This window comes from Vanacampus margaritifer, chromosome 8, assembly GCF_051991255.1.
Source record: "Vanacampus margaritifer isolate UIUO_Vmar chromosome 8, RoL_Vmar_1.0, whole genome shotgun sequence".
NCBI lineage: Eukaryota > Metazoa > Chordata > Actinopteri > Syngnathiformes > Syngnathidae > Vanacampus > Vanacampus margaritifer.
In genome coordinates, this window is record NC_135439.1 from 17,498,326 (window position 1) to 17,525,028 (window position 26,703).

General features: G+C 38.9%; 1 protein-coding gene across 7 annotated transcripts in view; it reads left to right on the forward strand.

The window, feature by feature from the left end:
- Positions 1–26,703, forward strand: part of foxp1b (forkhead box P1b) — a 190,121-nt gene that overhangs the window by 77,431 nt on the left and 85,987 nt on the right. For all 7 annotated transcript variants that reach the window (XM_077574039.1, XM_077574037.1, XM_077574033.1 and 4 more), the window contains one exon: positions 5,260–5,419. In XM_077574039.1, coding sequence (XP_077430165.1) covers positions 5,270–5,419 — 150 coding nt within the window. In that variant the 5' untranslated portion in view covers positions 5,260–5,269. The remainder of the gene's footprint in view (positions 1–5,259; positions 5,420–26,703) is intronic.

The following is a 26,703-nucleotide window of genomic DNA, read 5'->3' on the forward strand; positions in this document are numbered from 1 at the left end:
CCTTCAGCCTGTCGTCTTAGCTGGGAGACAGGTGACACATTTGTTTGTATGATACTCATCTTAAGTGAGGTTGTAGAAAATGTGAGAGTGCCAGATCTTCATATGTGGGTTGGACCGAGCTTGCAAAAATCATTACATTTGAGTTTTCTCAGACTTGATAAAATCAGAATATATATTGGACAGACTGTGTAAACAAGGGTTTGGTACCAGATTTAAGGAATTATATAAGACTCTTCTTAAAGTCTTGTGAATGTGTTTGTCACTCCCATTTATATATATATTTTTTATGATAGACTTTATAAATCAGCAAAGAGATCAGAGGTGGCAAATCCAAGTCCAGAAAGTAAAAACCCTGCCACAATTGGACTTTAGCTCCAAGTGCTAGCGAGCAAGCTTCCTAGCTAGCTCCTCCCGGGTGCACATTTATCTGCTAGGGAGATAGCTAGCTAGCTAGCACAGGGGGCTAAAGCCAAACTGTGGCAGGGTTTTTACTCTCTGAACCTGGATTTGCCACCTCTGGATATAATTTTATCTATTCTAATCCCTCACATTGTATTAACGACTCATTGATTTAGTCATTGTTGCTCTGTCTCAATTCATCCAGTCATTTGGAAAACATAAATGCTTGACACTAAATATTATGCTTCATATGCCACATTCCACCGACCCCAGAATTGTTACTCATGAACTGGAAATTAGATCATGACACATGACATCTGCATATCGTTCCTATTGGCTGCGTGAATCAGTGATCAAACGTCATATTCAGAAGCAAGTCTTCCCTTTATGCTCTGATGCAACATTTTGACAGTGACAATACTGCTGAAGAACACAGCACAGATTTGACATTGAAATATCAATAGGAACACCTGAGCAAACTTGTGATTAGTATTTCTTTAATAGAAGCAATGTCGTTTTTTATTTGTATTTTTTTTTTACGAAAAGCTCAATGTATAAACATTGTTCACCATAATTTCAACCTTGCAAGTCTGATTTTATGATTGTTCTTCATTGTTCTGTATATACATTGTTTCTTTTTGGAGTAGGAACTCCCATGTTCTTTACCTCAGTAACTGCACAATATATTTTCTGGACACCTGACCTATAATTACAGCTGCAAAGCAATGCTTACATGCATACAAGTTTAATGGGAACATCTGAAAAGCACATAAAACATCATGGACCGTGGATGTCCCTTGAGATAAATACAGTATATAATATAAAGAAAAATACAGGGCCAATATATGACTGAGTTACTGGAGCTCCAGGAGGTGGCATCACTTTCTTTGCGTTTCTCACATTAACATCAGTGCAGCTCTCATATCAACTTGATCATTTTGACGGATGAAGTCGTTTTTCCATGTTATATTTATTTTTCTTTTTTTAGTCTTGTTATATCAACTTTTAATTATTCTTTAATAAATTAATGAAAGAGAAGATTTTTGTTTTTTTGTGTCAATTAAAATAAATACATTTTTAGCCATCCCTTCCCCCAAATATGTTGTAGCCTTTTCTCACCTTTATTAAAAATGTCCCATGGATCATTCTCTTGATTACTGTGGGAAACGCTACAGTATGCATTTGTAAACATGCCTATTATAATTAAATAACATTTGACAATTTACGTAGATGACATTGCTGTACTGCCGTGTACTGTAACCCATAAAAGATTTCCTTTCATTCATTGTGTTAATTTTGTACTCAAAAACACTTACGCATTTCCCCGTTTGTCATATGGTGGGGAAAATACCAATTTCTCAAACTAAGTGAGGCTGATTGAAGTCATCACATAGTTTTTGTCTCAAATGGCATTTAATTTGATGAGAATCCCTGATTTTATGTAACACCTCAGGAGGAGAAAAAGTGTGCAATGGCCTGTAGATGGAGTTGTTAATCGATGTGTCCCATGCCACAGTCTTCCTTTTGCTCAGTGCCTGTTTAGAAAATCCCATTATGGAAAGAGTCAATGCCAGACTGGAAAGGTTAGCTGGGTCAACATCTGTCTCGAGAGGGAGTAGTCTCAGCCCAGAGAACAGGGCCTGTAGGTTGGGCTTGGGCTTTTCTGACAGGCCTCTAAGTGTGGGGGGTGGTGTGACACGCCACTGAACCGGCACAGGCCACAGTGTCAGATGACTCTCGGCGAGGTTGGGCTTTGTAGTAGATTGAACCATACTGTACTTAATTCGTGTTGGGTTGTAAGTTCATTGTGGCTCACGATGACCGCTGAAGATACTTCCTGAAAATCATGACCTAAATAGAAACATGCTGTTTAGTTTTCTTTAAGTAATGCGACATTGAGATGACTATCTCACCTATGCTTTTCACATATTCTCTTTGACAAGTTGTCAAGCCCAATTTCCTGTCTGTCAGCCTGAGTGTCAAAGGATGTCTGTATCTTGTTTGGATCAGCATCTCTAGAGACGCTCTGTCCAAGCCACTGAGTAGGCATTAACATACGTTGGCCCTCCCATTACACGCCTTAAAAGCAACCCCATAAATCTGTATTTAGTTCCATTTTCCCTGACTTTCATGATGAGGCCCTGTGTTTTAAAGGCAATTATGCAGTTTCAAATAAATAATTAATCAGGCAAGTAAATTTGCTTCTGCCTGACTTGGTCAGCTTCATTAAACTGCAATTGGGAGGCTTGCTGAGTTGCACCAGTATGGCTTGCACCCAATGCACATTGGATGTAAACCATGTTTTTTCAGACCGATACTAATATGAGTACTCAACTTGCATGATGATACTGATGCCAAGTAGTAGGTATATGCAAGTACCGATACCAGCCTTGTAAGGTATCAGTACTCGTGAAATACAATTAGGAAGTAGAAATGAGAAATTGGAATAGAAAATTGCCATTGATTTCATTCAATTTTATGAAAAAATGTTTTGATGGGAAACATATGTGTTTCTTTGAAAATATCTGTCTTTTTTTTATGTTATGTATCAAAAGAGTTGAGTACTCGTACTGGTATTGGTCTGAATAAAAGTGGTATTGAACATCCATTAGTACTTTTGATACATAAAATTTCAGAAAAGAAATCATAAAATTTTACGAAAAAAAAAACCCCATTAAATTAATTTAACAATTTTCTATTCTTCTAATTTCTCATTTTGACTTCCTGATTGTAAAACGGCTACAAGAGGGCAGCAAATACTGGTATCGGCCATTGTTGTAAGTACCGATACCTTGAAATAAGGCTCAGTATCGGCTAATAACGATTCCTGGTATTGGTACTCATCCATTCCTAGCTGTAAATCCTTCTACTGATATAAAACATAGAGGTGAGCATCTCTGAGAAGGACCGCCTGTACTGACTAGTAGTGCAACGGATCGTCATTGATCGGATCAAGCCCCACGGTTAGCATTGTGCACAATCCGCGGATTGGTTGGAGGAAAAAACAAAACAAAGTGCGCATTCATATTCAATATCATTCTGACATGTCAAGGAAGCTGAAACATACTCGCTAAGTAAGCCCAACTTCAAAACAAAGTTGACCAAATACAATAATACAGTGACGGCAATGCAAATAGCCTTTGTACACTTTTACCTTAAAGTTGGCCCACGTCGTGGCCTGATGACTAGTTTGACTTCCCTTTTAGACGTTTCTTTATCGATTGATTTTGGAGTTGCGACCAACATCAACACAACACTATCCCGAACTCATATTCAATCGCTAATTTAGAATGCTAAGAAACGCTAATTAATTACGCCGTCATTGTATAATAAGGCAGAAGTCTCTGACGTAAGTGGCTAGCTGCTAACTGTTAGCATTACCAACGAGTGTCTGGCTGGTATCTGTAAATGAGTTTGACAGCTGGTACCTGGCTTTAATTATTTTTCAATATTATGGACCATGGCTACTTTGTAGTTAATTCTCTTTGTTTAAAGGAAGGGAATATGCCATAAATTGCACGCTGAGGCCTTTTCATAAAAAAAAAAAAAGTAAAATAGAACTTTGTCTTCATTTATTTTATAAAACACTTGCCCATTAAAAAAGAAAGACATTCAACTCAAAATGTCAAACTTAACTGTTTAGATTACAGGAACACAACTTTAAGCCATTAATACCTTGTTATTTTACACAAGGGCCATGTAAAAATTTGAATGTTTCTGCCTCATATTGCACTTGAAGTTGTGTTCCTAAATCCTAAACGGCTATATTAGACATTTTGAATAGATTTTTTTTATTTAATGGAAAAAGCATTTTACAAAATAAATGTTCTTTTTTCTTTTTGCCGATTTGAAAAACGACCCATTCAGTGACTCAAATCTGACTTTTGTTATTCGTTGGACCACTAGTATTGAACCGGATCAACAGACAAAAACCTCCTTTAGTGGTGCTCAGTCCGTGTATTTGTTTGAGGCTTTGCGTCATAAATCACTCACTGAAAATGTGGGCATCCGTCAATGATGGGAAGAGCTGGGAGAAGGAAATGCTCTCCTCTGTAAATATAGAAGCGCCGATACAGACCAGTGTCACAAAGGCTTTTCCCTTTAGAGAAATGAGTGCATCATCAATGTGACTTTTACAGTATTTATGCAGAAACAGAACATTACAGCTAAAATGTTGGCAGATAGCTGTGTATTCATTCTTTGTTTCTGATTTTTACACACGAAACAAAACATATTTGTTGGTCTTTCTTTTCAGTTGAATTTTGAACAACAACATTCTTCCCCAGCATCCCACTGTGATTATTTATATCCAAAACTGCATTTTGGTGTTAATTGAACAGCTCTGGAGAATTGCACTGTTTTCACTCAACCTTGCGCTGGATGTTTCTCATCGAGCTCTTTTGGCACGCTTCACATAGTGGCCCTGGTTCCCATTAAAAGGCCATTGAGCAGCGGTTCTTCTGGGAGCCATGCAAGTAAATATATCCATTTCCATAGAAAGTGTTTTGTTTTGGAGGGCTTGTGTTTTCTTGGGCTCCTCTGCATTAACTCAGTGCAGGCTGGGTTCCTCTCCGATATGTCCTGTACCCCAGCCCCCTCAGAGCAACCTTATTTATACTTCATGATGGAGAACACAAACAAAACCCGAGTTTGACTCCATATTTTCCATACCAGTGCAAAAAGAACAAACAAAGAGCAACAAGAAGATATGCAATAAAAGTGCAATTCTAAAGGAAGGATATGACAGATGTTTATATTTTGTCCCGGAGTTGTAACACAACCTGATTGCTGTGTTTTAACAGCTGTTTGACCTTGTCTCTCTTGCTCTCGCCCCCCCCGCCCCTGTTTTCTCTCTGCAAGTTTTTAAGTCATGATGCAAGAATCTGGGACAGCGACAACAAGTAATGGAGCGTTTCATCAAAATGGAGGCGCGAGCAGAGCGAACGATTCCAAGGAAGGACAACGCAAGAGCGCGACGCCGTCAGTGGAAGTGACTGCAGCTGATCTCCAACAGCAGCAGGTAGCGCTCGTCCCCCTTTCGCACCTGTCTTCATTTTATTAAGACATGTCATCAGCAGGCCCACACCACCTCTTTAAGTGCCAATTAATATTTCATTCATCTTCAAAGTACATCTAGTACATAAACACATTACTATTATTATTTATGTATATTGAGGCGCTTTTTGAATATTTAAATAAGGGGAAGTGCTCTCTCTGTGTGATTGTGTTTGCTTGCAAATGTGTTTACCGTAGCATGCGGCATCTGAATTTGTAAAATATTTATAGTGATGTTCGGACATATTTTAAGTGTGTAGGTGCAACAAGATTTTGTTGACAGTTGGAAAAAAAATATTACATTCAATGGAATGACAGCATTTTCTTTGGATCATTGTAAACAAACCTTGCACTCAAGGGAAATGCCACGCTCTGATGTGTTAACCAATGAGGTGCAGAGTGGCGCATCAGTGTGCTTGTCACCCAAGCCCAAAACATTTTCTCCCATCTCGCTTTGGAGGCGGAAAGACAGGCTCTTTCTGTTGGTGTCAGTGTTATGTGTGGCATACGACAGCGTGTTTAAGGAAACAACATTGAAAAGATCAGCGTGTCTTCTGCTATCTTGGTCTCGCCGACAGGGCAACTGAGGCTGTTGTCAGGAGCTGTTTGGTGATGATGCGCAGGCTCTGTGCAGCTGACTGTTGTCACAGCACATCCGTCAACTTTTGCTCCCGGAGCGCAACAATACTGGAGATCAAGAACTGAGAATAATTCAGCGTTATAATGTGATAATCTGTCGGCACAATCAATCTGACGCCAACGTGAAGGTGCTTTACGATTCCGCTTCTGAAAGTCACTTGCTAATACATTTGTCATACTTACATAAGTCTCACTATTACTTGTTTGTAATGCATCAATTCTAGAGGAATGAAATGCTGTAGTATTGAGAAATATACGAATATGGGGCGGCATGGTAGAGTGGTCGTCTCCTATTCGTGAGGTTGTGGGTTCGATCCTCACCCCTGGTGACCAGGTCGAAGTGTCCTTGAGCAAGATGTGGCCGCACCCTTCACGGCAGCAGCCGACACTGTGTGTGAATGGGTGAATGTGAGGCTTTGTGATGTCAAATGACGGTGAGGCATGTTTTGCCAAATGTTTTAATGCAAAATGTTTTAAGATTAATAGTAGGCATAGGCGAGTATGGATGCCAGGTATCGGTATCATCCCAATACCCGGCCTTATTTGAAGATATTGGTACTTGTGAGCGTGGCCAACACCAGTAACGGCCGCCCTCTTGGCGCTGTTTTATGATCAGGACATCGGAAACTTGCCATTCAATTCATGCAATTTTAAGGAATATTGCTACTATAGAATAAATAGATCTGACATTGTTGTTTTGGGGATGGTGAGATTTTATGTATCAAAGACAGTACTGGTGTATCAGTATTTGTTATCAGTATCGGTGACTGCTCAAGAGTTGAGTACTGTAATTGTAGTGGTATCGAACATATCTAAATAATAGTATCATATTGGGAAGAAATGTTATAAAAGGTTTGAGTTGGTCACAATAGAATGTGTGTCTAAAAGTGGTTAAGTCTTCAGTCTTTGGGCCACTTGAGAATGCTCCGTCTCCCCATTCTGTCAGCTCGACATCTCTGCCCTTTTTCCGTCGCAGGAGCAGTATGTCGTCAGTGAGAAATTCATAGCCATACTGAATTCATTACTGCAGTAGTCACAGACAACCATGGATGAAATTTCAATAACTGCAAGCCACAGTTGAGTAAACAGTTGCGCTGAAACCCAATTCCTGTTGACTTTTCCATCATTCTTTACCAGAGGCATTTACTTTGATTCACTGTGCAAAGACAACAGGGTTGCATGTGAGGTGGTATAGAAGAATGAGGAATTGTGTTCTTAACAATTAGGTGTTGAGAGTAAATATCCACAAAGGAGAGCACAACAAAAATTACAATCTTTATACAATTATGTCATACTTTCTGACATATTGTACTTCTTTTCTGATGTTTATTCAGTTTCACTTTTTTCCTCACCGTCTATCAAATTACCTCGCAAAAACATCCATGTTGTTTAACCTAGATTTAAAAAAGAGAAAGGTCAATCTAAAATCTTTTCCACACTCAAATACAGTTGTCATCGACTTCCTCAACTGGGTAGGCATAACAAACCTGGCAGTGACATATCATTTATTCTTATTAGGCAATATAACAATGAAAGACAGTCCTCATTAATAAAAACGGGGGGTGAAATAATTGTAATCTGTTTGATCATCTTGATTTTGACAGGGGAATTCATCTTGTCGACTAGTCAGATTTGGGGGAAGTGGACCATAAGCTTAACTCAAGCATGTCTATTAATGATATTAGATTCAAATGCAGCTTGATAAGAGTGAAAGTCGGGAAAATGGATGGCACAGTTATCTTTGAAGAAATTGAATTAAAACTTGCACACTGAGCAACATTGAACTGGGCAATCGACAACAACAAAAAATACAGTCAGCAACTTACACACCAAGGTGAGTGACCCACGCAACAACTCGCTGCAATGTTTTAAGGTGTCACATACCATGAACATTGCATGCAATTGTCAAGAAAGAATTATATTGCCCTGGCCACTTGACTGCAGTACCATGACAAGGTATTTGACTCCTTCTAAGAAAAAAAAACTTATCTCCAGAGGCTCTCCACGATATATATAAATATTTATAGTACAATTTTGATGCATTATTCTGTGTGCAGCAGGTCCTATGTTGAACTTTTTTTTTTTTAACTTCTGCTCCAATTGGGTGTGCTGCATGCTTTCACAAGATTTACTCCCTCAAAATCTGCAAAAGTTGTTTTTGCAGAAGCTGTGGTTTAGTTACTGTATACGCTCATGAGGAAGTGAAGATACTCTTGTTGACAACACAAAAACACTTTGCTAATACAGTAGTCTGTTTTGTGATTAAACAAATTTGCAACTGCAAACAGTGTTTTGAGAAGCCTGCTCTTTAAACCAGTAGAATTTTTGGGACAACAATGCTGTTGGGAAGAAAACCTTATCCAACCCAAAAATAAGACTAAAATTGTCAACCAGAGGGATTATGTCTCTATGGTCTTTTTTTTTTTTTTTTTTAACTGCTCTTAAATGCTACACGCAAACAAATTAAAACCTCAATCAGTCAGTATATTTTCTTCTGCCTCCAATTGACTGTCCAAGATGGTCATAATATTGCGTGTGTAGAGAATACAGAATGACACGCATAACAGACTGCAGAAAGTGCTGAGTGGCATAGATTTCCAGCTTGCATAATGCAAGTCATACATGATTCCCTGTGGAGGCTTGAGAAGGTGGAAATGCACTTTTCAGCCCCACTGTCATCGACTGCTTTCCTGCTGAGCTTTAGAGGACCAGATGATAAACCTTGCCGTAAGAGTATACTCTGACACGTACACACACACACACATAGTGGGGGAAACCCGTTGCAAATGTGCATGGTCTATTGTTTCTGCATTCCAGTCCAGATTATTAGAAATTACCTCTCGTAAAACCCTCTGTGGAAAATTTAGAAATGTAGCCAGATAGCACTTGTGCATTTACATACCATGTCACCTGCCACATACTGTATACTGTGGTGAACTCTTGCTATTCATGGGAGTTAGGAACAAAAGAATAATAATGTTTGTATTATAATATTAATAGTTTAAACCACATGTGGCAAACTCATTTAAATTTAGGGGCCACTTTCACCCAAATTTGATGTTGAGGGCCAGACTAGTAAATCTGTAGCCTAATCAGCTGTAAACAACACATGAAAAATATTTCCTTTTTTTTGTTGCAAATGATTACATGTGCATTCTGAAAATATTCCCAATTATTTTTTAATTTATTAGAGAGTAATCAGAAACTTCTTAACAAAAATGAGCGTACAATAGTTGCATCAAATCCTGAGTAAGAGCCAAATTTCAGAATGTCATTTAAGTGGTCGTCTGTGCGACCTCCGGTGGACAAAATTAGCAACAACACTTAATTTTAGCGAAAACTCAAGTTTGTGTTCTGTCTTCACGGGCCAGATTGGACTCCCTGACGGGTCAGCTCTAGCCCACGGGCCGTATGTTGACACCCATGGTTTAAACCCTAGCTATATATGTAAAAAAACTATGATCCAAAACGTGTTAATATCATTTCAAACATATTTTACAATATGACCCCTAAAAATAAAAAAGCTTTTGCCTTCCATATGGAATCGCTGACATGGTTTCCTTCACTTGTGGATGACGTTGCCATCCAAAAAGAGATCTTCTTCCTGCAGTTCGTAAGCCAAGACAGACTCCATCTTGAAGATGTGCTCATCTCGTACAATTGCAACTGTCTTCCTTACAGCCATTTTGTTATTGTTTATGTATCATACGGACGGTTATTGGCCATCTCTTCACTTTAGACCAAATTTTGGACATGTGCGATGAGTGCTTTTTTGGGGAAGCTGTATTTTGATTATCTCTCATTATTATCTGACACAGACATGATCACTCTGAATAATTTGTCTCCAATCTGGTTGTGAATCATTTGGGATTCTCAGGTATCTCCACCTGTTCTGTTCATATTGTTACAATATCACATGAGGCCCAGCATAGCTTCTGCATCCAGCTTATTGGAAAATCAGTGAAAGAGGATAACATCAGTGTTATGACACTGCATATTGCCTTAAATTGCTTTATTGGTAAAATGATAGTGCTCGTCCAATTTGAATAATTTCATGGAATCCCTCACAGAACAGATTAATTATGTTATCACACAACTGGCAACATCTGTCTTTATACCACAGCACATGACAGTTTTATTACAGGCTAAATTTCTTTGCTGGTTCTGGCAATTGATGTGTGATCTGATTATTAATCACAGATGCACAGCTATGGTGAAAAAGGGATGAGAATTATTTGAAAAACAAGGACATTATTATTGCAGTGGAACCTCCAAATTCAAACACTTTAAACAATGAATCATTTTGGAGCGGACCAAAATTTTCTGGAAAGTTGCACGAATAGGAGTGTTAGATGCCAGTTTATCTGGCTTTGCTTTTCGGAATTTTTTTGATTTGTGATGTCACAATCACTCCAAAATCTTAATGGCTTGCTTACAGACACATTTTCAGAAATAGGCAGCTCACAACAAAATTACTTGCTTGTGTAATTTCATACTTGATTGTTGGGCAGGCACTTCAGAGACCCACATTTTTGTATTCAAGCAAATTAAAAAGTCATTTTTCCATGATACAGTATATCCCAATGAAGGCAGGTTACCATTTTTGCCTTGTTTACCCAATGACCTGTAAGAAGTTGAAGCCAGCTTACTTTTTTTCTTTCTTCTTTTTTTTTCTTCTCCTCTTGTGTTCGCAGGACAATGCCAACAGTTAACTCTTTTTAATGGCACAGCCAAGCATCATCTACATATAACGGCTGAGAGCCGAAACTAAGATGTTGCTACATGTACTATGCAAATTTTTTTGCTTTGTTATAATCACCCATTTGACGGCAATTATTTTTGAAGCACTAAGGCAGTAAATATTGTGACACGTAGAGTACATTTACATACAGGTTCAGGTAAAAATTCCGGTTCTCTAAAACATTTGGGATAATCCGTTTTCATCTGTAAGCAGAGAGAGATACTCCCGTATATATATTCCCGTTCTAAACCATGACCTAGGAGTTAAAATGGACTCTCAGATCACATTTGACACACACATCAAACACTTCTGCAAAACCTCATCTTACCATCTCAGAAACATGGCGAAACTCCGTCGTACACTGTCCCAGGCAGATGCAGAGAAGCTTGTCCACGCCTTTATCTCCTCCAAGCTAGACTATTGCAATGCACTCCTCATCCGGATTCCTGGCAAGAACATCCAGAAACTGCAATAAATTCAGAACTGTGCTGCCAGGATCCTGAAGGGGGTGCACAAATTTGACCACATCACCCCCACCCTGAAATCACTGCATTGGCACTCGGTGTCCCTCAGAATAGAATACAAGGTTTCCCTCCTCACCCATCATTCACGGTTATGCCCCACAATACCTCAAATAACTCCTCACACCAAAGACCTCCTCACGAACCCTCCGTTCTACATCCTCAAACCTCCTTCAAGCCCCCAAAACCAAGCTCCGCACTATAGGCGATCGGGCCTTCTGGGTGGCTCTGAGGCGGTGGAATGCTCTTCCTGACCGCCTAAAAGTTTTAACTCTGGAGTCAAAGATTTAGTTAAAAGCTTTAACTTTGACAACACTAATATAAATCACTCTAGCCTAAACAGGAACTAACGTGAAAACGTCACAGAGAAATCAATGTATTTGTTAGGCTAGTTTACAAGTGGCAACGTCAAATGGCCGCCGCGCATACAAGTAGGTCGTGTACTCAAACGGCCAAGATTCCTTGTGAATAGAGCATGCGCAGAACACGAACCAAAGTTCATTCAAAGGAGATACCTAATCGGCGTCAGCTTGCTTATGCAATTCAGCCATACGGTCAGGAATTTGGTACACACATGCACTGTCTAGGCTGGTCTTAGTATGAGTCAACAATTATTCTAAAAAATGAAAATATTAATACAATATTAATAGAAGAAGAATGTTTGTTGAAGGGAGAGCACATGTTATTCTTCACACTATACATTTATGTTACTGTTGTCACATTATTTTCCAACATCTTTTATTCATTGGAGCTGTGATCAACTGTGTTCAGAAGAATAAAGCATTTGTTTGAGAGGCAAGCCAAGCCAGTCGGCTTTTGGACACATTCCACGATAGTAGCCTATGAACTGATGCTCTTTGTTGAGTCGACCATCAGTCTACAGTGAGAGGGAGAAAGTGAGGGAGTGATGAAGGGAGATAAAGGTAGACAGGGAAACAGAGACATTAGGCCATTGTTTCGTCAGGTCAATATTATTTATATAGCCCTTAATCACACAAGAGTCTCAAAGGGATTCACGTGCCCACAGTCGAACCACAAGAGGGCAAGGAAAAACTCAAAAAACACCATCAGGCGAAACATGAGAAACCTTGAGAAGGGACCGCAAATGTGGTAATCCCACTCCAGGATGATCAGGCTGCAATGGATGCAGACTTTGTGATACTTAACATTATTAACTAGAATAGTGTGAAAGTCCATTGAAGAAGTTGAAGCACAGCAAGAAGACGTAGTCAGGGAAGTGGGTCCTCAAAATCCAGCCCGGTTGGTCGGAGCAGCTATCTCCATGTCGGCAACTTCAAGATGATGGTCCTCCCCTGATCGTATCCCGGTCAACCAGCACAGAACCTGTAAAGCAGCATCCGAATCGGTCATTAACACCTAACTCCCTCTCCAAGCCGTGGAGAACGGAGGAAAAGAAAGCACCGGGAGTCACCAGTTACACATCATTTAGCCAAATGTAAGACTATAAAAATGCTTCTTAAGACGCGATTTAAACGTTTCTACAGAGGAAGCGTCTCGATCTTCGAGGGTAGGGCATTCCAGAGCACTGGAGCCCGAATCGAAAACGCTCTTGAACCTGCGGACTTCTTTTTGGCTCTTGGAATCACCAAAAGACCAGCGTGTTACGGCCTATAACTACAGAGACATATAATTGATAATAATAATTTAAAATGTCTTCCACCGAAAGCTCAAATTCTCCACCGGCCTTTCGCACAAGTTTCTCTATGATTTAGCCGCTGTGTGTGTGCATGTTTCTCTCGTGCTCCCTCCCTCAGATGTTTATCATTGGCTGGTTTCAAGTGTCAATTCTCAGCAAACATGAAATGAGAATTTTGGTTGGCTGGCCTTATTTGCACGTTTAAGGGAAAGTGTAGAATTGCTGTTTGCAACTGTCAGAGCTGTACATGCAGGCCATTTTTTTTTCTTATTGTTGAGTTTGTGACCTTAAAATTGTTCAATCTTAATATCTAGATATACATGCAATAATACTTCAGATCTACTTAGGTATACAGACGCTCCCCACCTTACGAACGAGTTACGTTCCGGACGATCGTTCGTAAGGTGAATTTGTTCGTAAGTTGCTTCAGTGCTATATTTTGTATTATAATTTATGTTTAAAGCCTATATAAGTATATTGAAGGTTTATATAAGTATGTTTAAGGCTTGTACAAGTAACCTGCATTGGTTTGTACTGAAAAAAAATTAATAAAATGGAGAGAATACGTACAGTACGGTACTGTACTACGTTTGTTAGAAAGAGAGCGAGACACACACACACAGTATGTACATGTACGTAATAAGATAAATAAAATGAAGTTTAACTTACTTTTGGAAGATGTACTCGATGCTTAAGGAGATGATGGAGGAGGAGGAAGAGGAGGATTTTATATCATGAGAGATTCTTCGTCGTCGCTGGAATCGGCTTCAAAAGTTATTTCCTGCTTCATGGGGACCGGCGTTTCTTCCTCCTCCTCCTCGCCACGTTGCTCAGCCTCCAATGAGCTCTCACAGCGCCAATCGTCGGTATTAGTGGCGGAAAAAAGCCCTACGCGCAATACAAAATCTAACTTACAGCATTTCTTTCCGAACATTTTTCGACATACTGTACGCGCAGAAATGTTCGTATGTACCGTTGTTCGCAACTCGAATGTTCGTAAGTAGGGGAGCGTCTGTACTCACTAGAACAAATTTTTTTTCAGTATTTTATTCAAGAAATGCTTGACTTCACCATGCACCATATCAAGACTCACACAGAATAATATTGCACTGTCTACAGTTGGAAATATTGCCATGGTTGGCAAAATACACAAATGCATGACTTTAACTCATTTGCTCCCAAAAATGTATAAACACGTTATTTTATTTTTTTTGTTTTTGTTTTTTTAATGCTAGAGAATACAGAAGGCTTTGATGTAGCCTCTGACCTGAAAAGGTCACTTAAAGGAACGGTAGTTATTATAAAACACGACCAGCAGGTGGCAGCAGAGTATAAGAGATTAGCCAGGGCCATGTTGCAACAAGCTCGTGTTCCCAGTCTTTTCAACAGGTTTGTGAATATTGATGAAACTTAGCTATATTCTAATGCTTATTGCTGCAAAGTGGAAAAATATACAAATACACTCTAATCTTTCTTTTAGTAGGTTTCATGTTTTTATAGCAATAGAACACAAGGATTGTGTGCACTGTGTGCCTTGCAAAATCAGTCCAAATCCAGTAAAACAGCCGGGAAATGGCTTGGAATGAATGAATTAATTGTCAAAACACTGTATAAACAAAACCTGTTTTTCCCCCCAGTTGTAAAGTTTACATTTAGTTGAGTAACAATACCATTTTTGGGGAGGTCATTCTTTAAAGAGTGCCACTTGAGAGACTAAAGAAAGCGCAGTTGCTCCTGAGAAAACAGAGGCGCAAGGCCTATTCATTTTTAATGAGAGCACTACTTTGAAAACTTCATAGAATTAATATGTATCAGTGAAGTATTTCCTATGCATAGAACTTGAGGGTAATTAATATTCATAGGCTGTGCTTGTTAACATCCCAATGCCAATGCAATGTAGATCCAATTAACATAGAATGGACCCAAAGGAATTGCCCAGATACTGTAAGCCACTGAAATTGATAGCGGGGGCTGTCTTCTTTTAAAACAGTTATTTGTTTCATTAGGCTCTAATCCTTGTCTGATTAAGGCAAAAAGCCCAAAGTGTTCTGTGTGCATGTGTGTGTGTACATGCGTGCGTATGCACGTATGTTAAGGTGGCAGTATTGTGGGAGGCTGTCGACGTATGCATAGAGGGAATCACCTTCACTGCCAGACTAATGTGAAATTCCTGTAGTAAATTGAGTTTTTTATATCTTATTCATAATCTCTTGGCACAGTGTGGATAACAGAGTTTTTCTTTTTTTGCTTTTTTATGCTTCTTTGTGTTAAACCACAAGTGTTGGAGGTCCAAGTGGAGCGAAGTGAAGAGAGAAGGGATGCCACACTCCCAATTGTTTGCACACGGCTTGCAGGTTTTGCGCCTCAACACACACGGAGGGGCCCCCACTCAGGGTGGGAATCTCTTGCTGCATCACAATTCAATGTGATTACAATTACCATCAAAGGACTTCGATTCAGCTGCCGATTTACATCGTTTTTGCATCTTGGCAATAACGGGTTTCCTTTGTATAGCGTTTTGCTACCATCAATAAAAACAAACCACGTTCAGAAATACGCTCTGAGCGCACACACAGTAGATTTTGTAGAGTACATTTTAATCCAAAAAAAAAAGACTATATTCTGTCCCAGTCTAAACAGAGTAAACTATATATTATACATATATAAAATATCACTCAAGGGTTGAGGAACAATCCCATAACCTTCAGCATGGGAGACTGCCACTCTACCACTTGAGCTATGCCACTCCTAATGCTTGTTAACATATTGCTGATGTGTCGAAAAGGAGACCAGAAATGGAGGTACGAGGATTCCACCCGACACCAGCGATATACTGACACCCATAAGAAGCAGCATGGCTCAGCGGGTAGTTTGGCTCCCAACCTGAAGGTTCTAGAATTGCTCCTCAACCCTTGAGTATGTTTTTATATATTAATATTATTTAACTTATTTTCAAGTGTAAAGTTTACTTTGTTTTGACTGGGACAAAAAAATTTACTCTAGAAAATTTACTGTCCGCTGCTTCACTCCGACTTTTCAGAAACTGAGAGTGTTGTTAAAATGTGCCATTTGGTGATTCATAGTACCCCAAAAAAAGAGTGTTGGAGCTCAGTACAAGGAATGGAAAAAAAGTTTAAGATGCTGATTACTTTATAACATAGTTCGGAAATTAATGGGATGGGAGCGCGCTCGGCCTCTCCGAACACACACACTCTCTATGGTGTTAGGACTAGAGATAGACTGATATGTTTTGTCAGGGCTGATACCAATACCGATTATTAGTAGTCAAGGACTTGATAACCAATACTTGGCGCCGGTATTTATTTTCACAAAAAGGGACACTATTGGCATCAAAATTTGAAAGCATACAAACTCCAGCTCTTAATTGTTTTGAATTTTTAAGCATATGTTTATTGATAAAATGTTAGGGTTTGTAAAATATTGGAGTAAAAAAAAAAGGTCAACAGACATCTTTGTTTTAAAAAGCTAACATACACCCCCCCGTCCCCCACCCCCCAGCGGTAGTAGCATGTTTTCAAAAGTTGAATATACGGTACACTTATAAATAGATAAATAGCTCCCTATTGTTTTGTACAGCAAATAAAGTTTTCCAAAATTTCTAGATATCTGAAGTATCAAAATATACTTATCTTAGTTTTAATTTCAAACAAAAAACGAATTTGCAGAGCATTCCCAGGTTCAGCAGCATCTCGAAAAATGTAAATAATTAGTTCCCTGAAGTTAACACTTTTTCAAATGGATCTATTATCAGCCGTATGATTCTTCAAAATGGCCGATGCCAATAATTTTCAAAATGCTGAATATCGGCGCCAAAAATCGGCCCAACCGATAATGGATCTATCTCTAGTTGGGGCATCAGAGTGAATTTCTGAACCCTACCCACACTGACGGCAGCAAACAAATTCGGGTTGCATTCAAAACTTTTACTTCTAACTACAGAAAAATATATTTTTTCTCTTAAATGGTTTACCTTAACTACTGTACAATCCCGCATCACATTTTGGCCAAAGGTTATCCTGATAGGTTATTGCTCGTTTTAATGCTGTAAATTGTAAAACCTTGTTGTGCATGGTGGATGCAGCAGCGCCAGCAGTTACATCACACATTAGTTATTAGTTGCCATGACACAATTCTTCATCGTCTTCCAATTCGTCTTCTTCTTCCATTTATTCTACTCTCATATATGGCAGTTAGCAAATATGTTTTGCACTTTACCGCCGGTGGGAAGAAGATTAGGGAAAGGGGATTTTGTGTGCCAGTCTGACCTCTAGCTTTAATGTATACAGTACAGTACAAGTCGCACATGAGTATTATTAGTCGTAGGACCACCCAATCTATGACTTACTGTATGGCCAAAAAATATGGTAATTTAAATACACTTTTTACTCTTCTATGACAAAAATAAATAGATCAATAAATATGATGAACAGTAACTGATACAGATGGTCAAAGGAGGCTTCGTTGAAGTAAATATGCATGGGCAGCCAAAATGTGAATGTCTCAAGGTATATGTGCTAGTTTGTCATTCAACCATCACAGAATGTGTAAGTGATGAATCGCATCTGCCTTGCATGTTCATCAGTGATACGCCTCTTGTTTGAGAGAGGGATGGCGCAGGTTAGTGTTTGCTGGTAAATAGCTGCCTTCCGTGTGGAGCGTGATATACCATGATGAGATAGATGCCTCATGATAAATAACATTGATGTTGCCACTGTATCATCTGAATGACAGGTGCCATAAATACCTTGCCAGAATGGAGACAATATATATCCTACTGCAACCTTACAGTATTTCTTTGTACATGAAACAAGTATGTTTTAAATGGACAAAGAGAACATCATTTTGACTCAATTTGGCAGCATAAGAAAAGGACAATGTGCGTGTGTCCTTTGCAGTGATGGCTGTTGTTATTTACTTGTTTACGAGTTTTGACATGATGTAATGGGATGGCTGGGTGAAAGTACTAGCTGGTAAATGACACAGAAAATAAGACCTTTATGTCTTTCCCCCTCCCACCCCATCTTTTTCTCCTGAGAGGAGCAGGGTATGGTCTGCGTTTAAGTGAAGAAACATGAGCCTTGAACATAAGTAACTGTTTTTTACATTAGGTGCTCCCTGGAGGTTTGAGGAAAATATCAGGGCACTGTGTGAAATGTGAATGTGAAATCTTGCAGAAAGAAATATGTATGACCATTTTCTGCTTGATTAGAGTTGGATGACAGGCCTTGGAAGCCGTTGAGTGGACAGTTTTGCTTCTGGGCTAACATTAAAGAAAGAATAGCATCAGGAAGACATAATGTCATTTTTTTGGTTGATTGCGCCATTCCTATGTTAAGGCAAAGCTATTGTTTACAGACTGGTAAATTAGGCAACACATTTGAGTTATGTATTTGTTATTAAACTAAATACAGTATAGTATGTATTTGTCCTTAAAGTCAGCAAAACATCACCACGTTACAAATCTGTAGCATTTTCCTCTTGTGTTGGCATGCTTTTCAACCTAGTAAATGTGATTGTGGAAAGACAGATGTCACAATTATCATTAATAGGATTTAAATTTAAGTAAGTACGAATGTGTGCCCTTGAGTAGTGTTATATGTGGGTGTGTGTTTCCACAGCATTTGTGTGTGAATATTTGTTATTTGAAGGAAAATAGCTCCTGAAGTCGATGCTAATTTCCTATTAGCATTTGAATGGGATCCTCTGTTCACTTTAGCATTAGCGGTAGGCCTGCGATGTTTTAAAAATGAAACATGTTTTGTATTTAAATATAAAGTGGATGCAATTATTTTTGCCTTGTGTTTAGTTTTACAGTTAACTCCAAATGGGATGTCATTAAATAGCTTTAGGATGAATAGCTAAGGATGCTTACGGACAGCAGAATCACATTGAATCGCTCCGGGCTTGCTACAAGCAACATGAGCCGCGTTTCCACCGCGGGACGTTCGGGTATGGGGAGGGACTTTCGCCCGCTTGTGGCTGGGTCTCCACTGCAGAGTACGACCCATTTCGCGACGTCACGAGTTTCGGTCGATACGCCGTAAATCACAGTTCCAGTTCTGAAACTGGAACTGTGATTTAAATAAAAAAAATGTCTGCTCCATCACAAAAGTAATTATTTTTGGACCCTAGCCATGATATCTAAAAAAAAAAAAAGCTGTCTGAATAAGCAAAAAATACTCAGCAAAGGGTTCCATTTTCACACGTCAGTTTCATCTGTTGGGAAACAACAACAAAAAAAGCCAGATTTTTATTATATAATTTTCAGTAAATACGAGGTGGCTCGGGCATATGGTTCGGATGCCTCCTGGACGCCTCCCTGGGGAGGTGTTCCGGGCATATCCTACCGGCGGGAGGCCCCGGGGACGATCCAGGACACGCTGGAGAGACTTTGTCTCTCGGCTGTCCTGGGAACGCCTTGGGGGCCCGTCGGAGGAGCTGGCTGAAGTGGCTGGGGAGAAGGAAGTCTGGGCTTCCCAGCTAAAGCTGCTGCCCCCGCTACCCGACCCCGGAAAAGCGGGAGAAGACGGACGGACATTTTCAGTAAATGTTTATTTAGCATTACTTTTGGAAGTTTCAAGCTATTTCAGTGATTATTGTGGACCTCTCTTCCTTTTATAGAGGAGTACTAACAAGTTAGCCTTCATATGTACAAACAGTGCATTCACCTAACGCAAAGTGTTGCTGAAGGTTCTATAATGTCAAGACTGGACTGAAATTTGAAGCTTCCAATGTGGACAAGACAAATGCTTTCAGGACAAACATGTTGTGGTTGGGCAACACAAATATCGAAATATTTGGCTGCACTGACAACAAGTCTTGTGCCAAAGCTGTTTTGCTGCCGTTGGTACTGATGCACAGCACGAAGTAGGTAGAACAATGACGAAAGAGAACTACCGCTAGACGGCTGAAGCGATGAAACAATTGGGAATTCCAAAATAATTTAAAACACACACATGGTTTTGGAATGGATAAAACAGGCTAACATTAAGCTTAGGGGAAGGCCTTCCAAAGCCCCGACTTTAACTGCATTGAACATTTGTGGACTATGCGGGGTGTACAGGCTGACCACGGGGTGGGAGGTTGCAGTCTTAGTAGCAGAGCACAGCACCGGTTGGCCTTAGAGCTTTCTAAAGCCTCATGCTGGTTTCACACTGGCTGGGAGTTGTTAGGGGGCGCTACATTGATGATGCTTCTTAAAAACAGGTGCCCTATAGAAATGTATTTTCAATTTGCGGTATTGACATGGAGGGGCCCAATTGAGGTTTTATTCACAGTACACAACTCTCCATCTAAATAGTTGATGACATGCAGTTGCCTGCAGAATGAATTTTTAATTGATGTGTTGCTCGTTACACATCCTACTTTTCCAAGTCGATACATGGCTAACCTGCTTAAATTTTAGGCATGCAAAGGTGGCATTCTTTCTTTGATCTGCTATGCATGATTTATTTTGATCACACACCTACACTTAAATGAACACTAATGCAGGGTAGGTGTCGATTCTGGTCTTATTGGATCGGCATCGTTTGATACAGTTGATTATAAGATAATGTTGAACACGCTGGATGAGTGAGTAGATTTAAATGGTACCTTCCTAAAATGGTGCATGTCCTGCTTGGACGTTATTTTGATTGAAAGTTTCGAATCTGATCGAATGGCCAAGACGTGGGGTCCCTCAAGTGACCCTCCTTGGACTCCTTTTTTTCCTTTTGTACAAATGCTTTCGAACGGCAATGTTGGTCATCATGCAGAAGACACGCTGCTATATTTATGAATTTCCCCCAAATGTTCTCTAAATAATTTCCGCAAAACACATTTTTGTTTATTTCCTTTGATTTTAAATGTGTCTATTGTTCGCAAAAGTGCTTAAATGTTGTCAATGTAAGTTATTTAATTATTTTTGAAAAGGTACATTTAATCTTTGCTTTGCATTTGAATGTCTTTAGCTGTTCCGTTTGCGAATGCTTTTAGGTGTTGTGCTTTTGTTTGTGTGGAGCACATTGAGTTGCCTTGTATATAAAATGTGCAATGTGCTAAGTCGCCTTGCCTGTTGACATTTTTCAAGAGCAATCCACCCGAATGACGGCATTTAGATGGAGAATGACAGGAAAGAACCCTTAACTCTGAAAGACATTTCCAATGGATCTCACAAGTGCAAAATGGAGAATATGATTAATTTTTCAATTTCTCTCTGTGGATATCTAATGATTGTGCCCATGGATAGCCACAGGCTCCAATTAAACATTAACATGCAAAAGAAAAGTTCGAACCAGAAAGATGGTATTTTGGATTGAATAGTGTAAAATATCTGGAGGGCAATATGGAAAGAATCAAACTAGTCCAAGTTTATTCTTCAAATTATTTCCACCACTGAAATACCTACTCTTAATTACTAAGCTGTTATCTGTGCACTCAGTGTAACTCTTAATATTCTTAATACTCTAATATTTAGTTCAACTCACTGAAAAGTAGGTTTTGTTAAACCTTTTAATGCTATGTCGTTTGTCAAAATGTTTTTTAATTGTTGGTTTGAGGGTTAGTTTAAAAAAAATAAAAAATAAAATAAATAAATAAATATATATATATATATATATATATATATATAGGGATAGACCTGAGACAGATTTGGCACTAATATAGGCATCGGTCTTTTCACAAAGCTGAAGGCTGATAAGGCTGGTATCTCACTGAGTGGTGAATGCTTGTGAACGTAGCAAATTTAAGGTTTTCATCAGGATTTGTAAGATGTTCACAGACAGTTTTTACTTGTCGCAAAGTCACTTCGAAAATTTTCTGAAAATTTTTGACTGTCTGCAAATATGTTTACGAACCCTGACGAAAACCCCACATTAGCTACGTTCACATGCATTTGTCGCTAAGTGAGATACAGGGAAGTTTTCATTTATGGATCTATTTAAATTTCCACTTCATAAAAAATGATGCTGACACTGGGAACTCAATACTTAATATTGACTTGAAACATCGGTTATCGGCCTCCTTGGCTACTAATAATCAGTATTGGTATCGGCCTTGAAAAAACCTTATCGGTCTATCACTAGTTTTTTTGTTTATTGTAGATTTCACTAGATGTCACTGTAGATTTCACTTGTAGATTATATTTATGTTTAAGGCCTCTTCAATAACATTGGATTGACCTATTTGATTAAACCTGCATGTCACCAGACAAGAAAACATGCTCAGTATATTCCCACCACTAACGCCAGTGCCACAATCTATGACCTGACACATCAACAATTTACTGCTCGCTGTGAAAGTGAATTCAGGTGCATAAAACACCAGTTTTTTTGTTTTGGTTGGATTTGGTCTGTAGCTGGCATCACATCTCCAGACACTGCTTTGACACAGTGATCTTTTGATAATCTTCTCTTCAAAAATAAAACTGGCATTGAGGAGTGATTGAATTAGTGATTTGTGGCAAATTTATCTCAATCCACAAGTAATTTGGTGCTCACTGTCTTAACACTCATGCTCAATGAAAACAATAAATTGTGTCCTTATCTTCAGGAGAGGAATCAAGATAGGAGCTTGAGGCTGTGGATTAAATGGGATTGATTTGGTGAGGAAGTTGACACAGGAAATTGATGTCTACCTCACATTGCATCTGGAGAGGAAAGAGAGAAAACGTTTTCTTTGTAATCATCAGAAAGCTTTGCCTCAAAAGTGTCACGGACGCATCTTTGCCCTGCAATGAGTGAGACCTGGTTATGTCCAGTTTTAAATTGAAAAAAGAGCTGTTGGGATTTGGAAGTCATGACACAAGAGAGGTAGTGCTCACAGAAACTTGATCAATTATCACAGTTTCCAGAGCTCTTGAGGCCTCTCTTCAAACTGCCCCACTACACAACAAGAAAGCCACAAGGAAACACACAGGCACTATCATGAGTGGATTTAGAAGGTGTCGAAATGAGACAGTCATCCAATAAATACCATATAGGTCGTTTTGAAAAGGTGCCAACTTACGACCAAGTGTTACATATTTTAATTTAGCGACCTTTATCGGCCATGTTAAATAGCGCAAAAATCCAAAAGTGAGCCTCAAACCCGGTCTGTCTGGTCGGTAGACAAGTGTTTATCTGACTGAGCTATTTGGCCAGTGATTGTGGTAGTGTTGACTACATGTATTCTTAGTGTTGACTACATGTTTTAGTGTGCATGTTTTCGGTCTACAACCTCACTGTGCCTTTTACTAACCTCAACCATTCGTAGCCCATATAAAGACGTAATGTGTACTGTACAACCTCACTGAAAACTTCATCCAACGGCGAATTGACATGCATGTCAACACTAAAAATGAACACCAAGATCATTACTGGATTGTTAGCACAGTAAGATAGACATTACTCTTTTGACAAGATGATCCGGGTTCGAGTTTCAGTTTTGTATTTTTTCGCTATTTAACATGGCCGATAGAGGTCGCTAAACTACAACATGCAACACTTCGTCGTATTTTGGCGCATGGTAACAAGACTATTATGGTCGTTATTGTTGGAGGACTTGTTGGTCGAAATTGTTAAAGTACCAAAATTCACGTATGACATGTGTATCTCCTGATACCTTGTTGATGGGTCAACTTTAAAGCTTACACTTCAGCCACATGTCCTGGGGTTTACGCAAAACATGTATAGCTTGGAAAGAAAAGTTCTTTCTAGCAGGTGCATCCTTTTTGCTGATTTCCGACCACACTATTCTATTTGTGTGTGTTTTGGTGACGACTATTTTAAACATCTGACCAGGAGCCGGGAGGAAAGTGTGTTATTTTCAACATCTGTTCGAGGAAGGAAAGAAAACACTCAAAATCAAAATAATTGCACTGTGTTGTGTGAATGTTTACAAAGCATTAATGTGAGGTGGATTTTGTGTGACACAAGATAGACTGCTTTTAAAATGATTTATTTCCCCTTAAAACGCCGACTGATTCACTATAAACACCTTTCAACATCTCTGTTCAGGAGCAGCTGTTAATTGTCCTGTAGTTCTGCATTTGAACCACTGCAGCCAAGACGTATGTATTGTGCACAGGCACTCGTCTTTATTCACATTTTATTTGCTTTTGCATTTTCTATTCACCTGAAGCCAATTCATTTATTAATTAATTGAGCAAGTCATGCTGAAATTGACAGTGTGTAGACTGAATGTCTAATAGAATCCCTCATTTACCTTCAGGGGAGTTTGTTTTTGGAGGGCATTAGCTTTGCTGCAATGTGGTCTGTCAGACATTTTCTCTAAGGAATCTGCGTTTAATTTGAATAATTACACAAAATGTGTTCTTTTGGTTTGCAGGGACATCAGTGCCCCAGATGAATAAAGAAGTAAATTACTATAAAGGGGGAAAAAAACAGGTAATTATGGTGAACTAGTAAATGAATGACCCATTGACGCCCAGTGTTAATTGATTTTGTAGATGAAAATCATTCTATATCCCATTTTGATGTGTTTTTGTCTACTGTGTAGGAGGCTTTTAGATATCATAACCGTTTATTTTAACGTTAAAAAACTATAGGTTTGCTTCCATTGGCGGAAACCAAAGGGCTAGTGTTGATCATCGGTCCTCCACAGAATACATATTTATTTACTTCTTTACGTCAGAGCTTAGAACCTCATGATGGACCAAACTAAAAAACAAAAAAAACAATCTGACATTTGTTTTCTTATAGGTGTCAATGAAAAGTCAGTTTGAAACTTTAATTTACAATTACAAATACAATTTAAACTGTTTATGCTCTGTTGTTGTTTTTTTGTATCAACACCATTCAGTGTATTTGTTCTGTGTAGTATTTGTGCATTTGAGGCCATCCTTACCTTTTACTTAAAAGGAACCCTGACTATAATGACAAGTTTGCTCTATATGATTTATTTGGTTATTACTAACATAACTATGATATTCATTTTTCAAAAATCATTTCCAGTTCAATACATTTTGTAGAAACTTTATTTGTACGTACACCGCCATTGTTATTTACGTCGCAAGGCATTCGGTGCGTAAAGACAGGCATAAAGCAAGCGAGGTAAGCCTAAAGAAACAACATGCGATCGGAAGAGTCACCCTCGTCCACGCCGTGCTCTTGTCATTCACCAGACGCATTCAAGAGTTTTGATCGTCCCTTTAGTTAGGCCACGGAGGCCTACCTCGCTTCCTTTATACTCTATTCGCATTGCTCGGCAGAGAGCCAGCCGCCATTCAAACAACAATGGCGGCGTACGTCCAAATGAAATTTCTACAAAATGTATTAAACTGGAAATGATTTTTGAAAAACAAATCTCATCAATATGTTAGTAACAACCAAATAAATCATATAGAGCAAACTTGTCATTACAGTCAAGGTTTTTTTTTTTAACATACACAGTGAGCGTTACCTGGAATAGCAGGGAACTCATTTTATACCACCAAAGTGTTATATAACTTATGTTATCTACTATAAAAAATAAATACAAATGCAGATCTTTTATACAGTATATTTGACAGTTTTGTGGAATAAATATGCATTGCAAATGAGTATATGAGAGAGCACTTTTCAGCAAAGTCTGTGGCTGTGCTGGGTGAACATACAGTATTAGTGAAGTTAAAGTGTGCATTTTCTTGGTGATGACATGTGCCACTTAGCATGTAAATTCTTTAGTGATTCACCTCAAAGTGAACCCACCGAGAGCGATTCCGGTACGAGCTTAAAGACAGGGGTATGTTTTTTATGGCCAGGCGAGGCATGTCCTTACCAAGGCCCTCGAGCACCGTATCCCGCTACCCTCCCCTTTAATCACTGTATCAACTCCTCTCGTAAACTCCATGAGCTGTGTATTTGAGTGTGTGTCCACACACGCACACACACATTTGTATGGCCCTGTTCTAAGGTGCTCCTTCCTCGTTCGCCATTTTTAAACGTAATCAGCAAAAATAAAGCTGTTGTAAGCTACCTCATATTAAATAGGTGATTATTGGTAATAAATACTTTTTTATACATACTTATTATAGAGGCCGTTTTCTTCCTGTGCTTAATGAGAGTAATTTGATGTGCTTGAGAGATTACAGTCCTCGAATTAATGCGGCAATCCCCATTCCAAGATAGAGCGAGATCTAAGATTCTTCACAGGTCGTGTGCTGCTGGATGCGCCCCTCTCACACAGCAGCTAATGGAGTTGAACAGCAGTCTGTCATCCGCCCTCCCACCACACAAGCATCTCTATAGCCCACATGTCCTTGGTATCTGCAATGTTTGTTGTTGGGACAACTTCTGCCCACCTGTATTTTATTTAAAGCTGACATCTTTAGTCTTGCTACTAAGAACCTCGTACTAGAAAATGGTTAGAATTTTATTGTACAATGAGGTACAATCGCCACACATGTCATTTTAATTTTAACAGTTGACAAAAAAAAATATTTTGATTTTTTTCAATTATGTACAGAAAACATTTTCAGGGGAAAAAACACATAAAAAAATATATATCCACTGAAAATTACTGTAAAGTAGGTCGGAGCAATTATTCTGTTATATCGATTAATTTGAGTTTTGGGGTAAAGATACTTCTTTTTTACCCTTAAAATTGTATTTATTTACTCATTGATTTATTTATATTTATTGTCTTCTATGCTTAAAGTGTGTCCCTCCCCGATGACTTGACTGCTTACACTGAACTATTTAAAAGCATGTGCT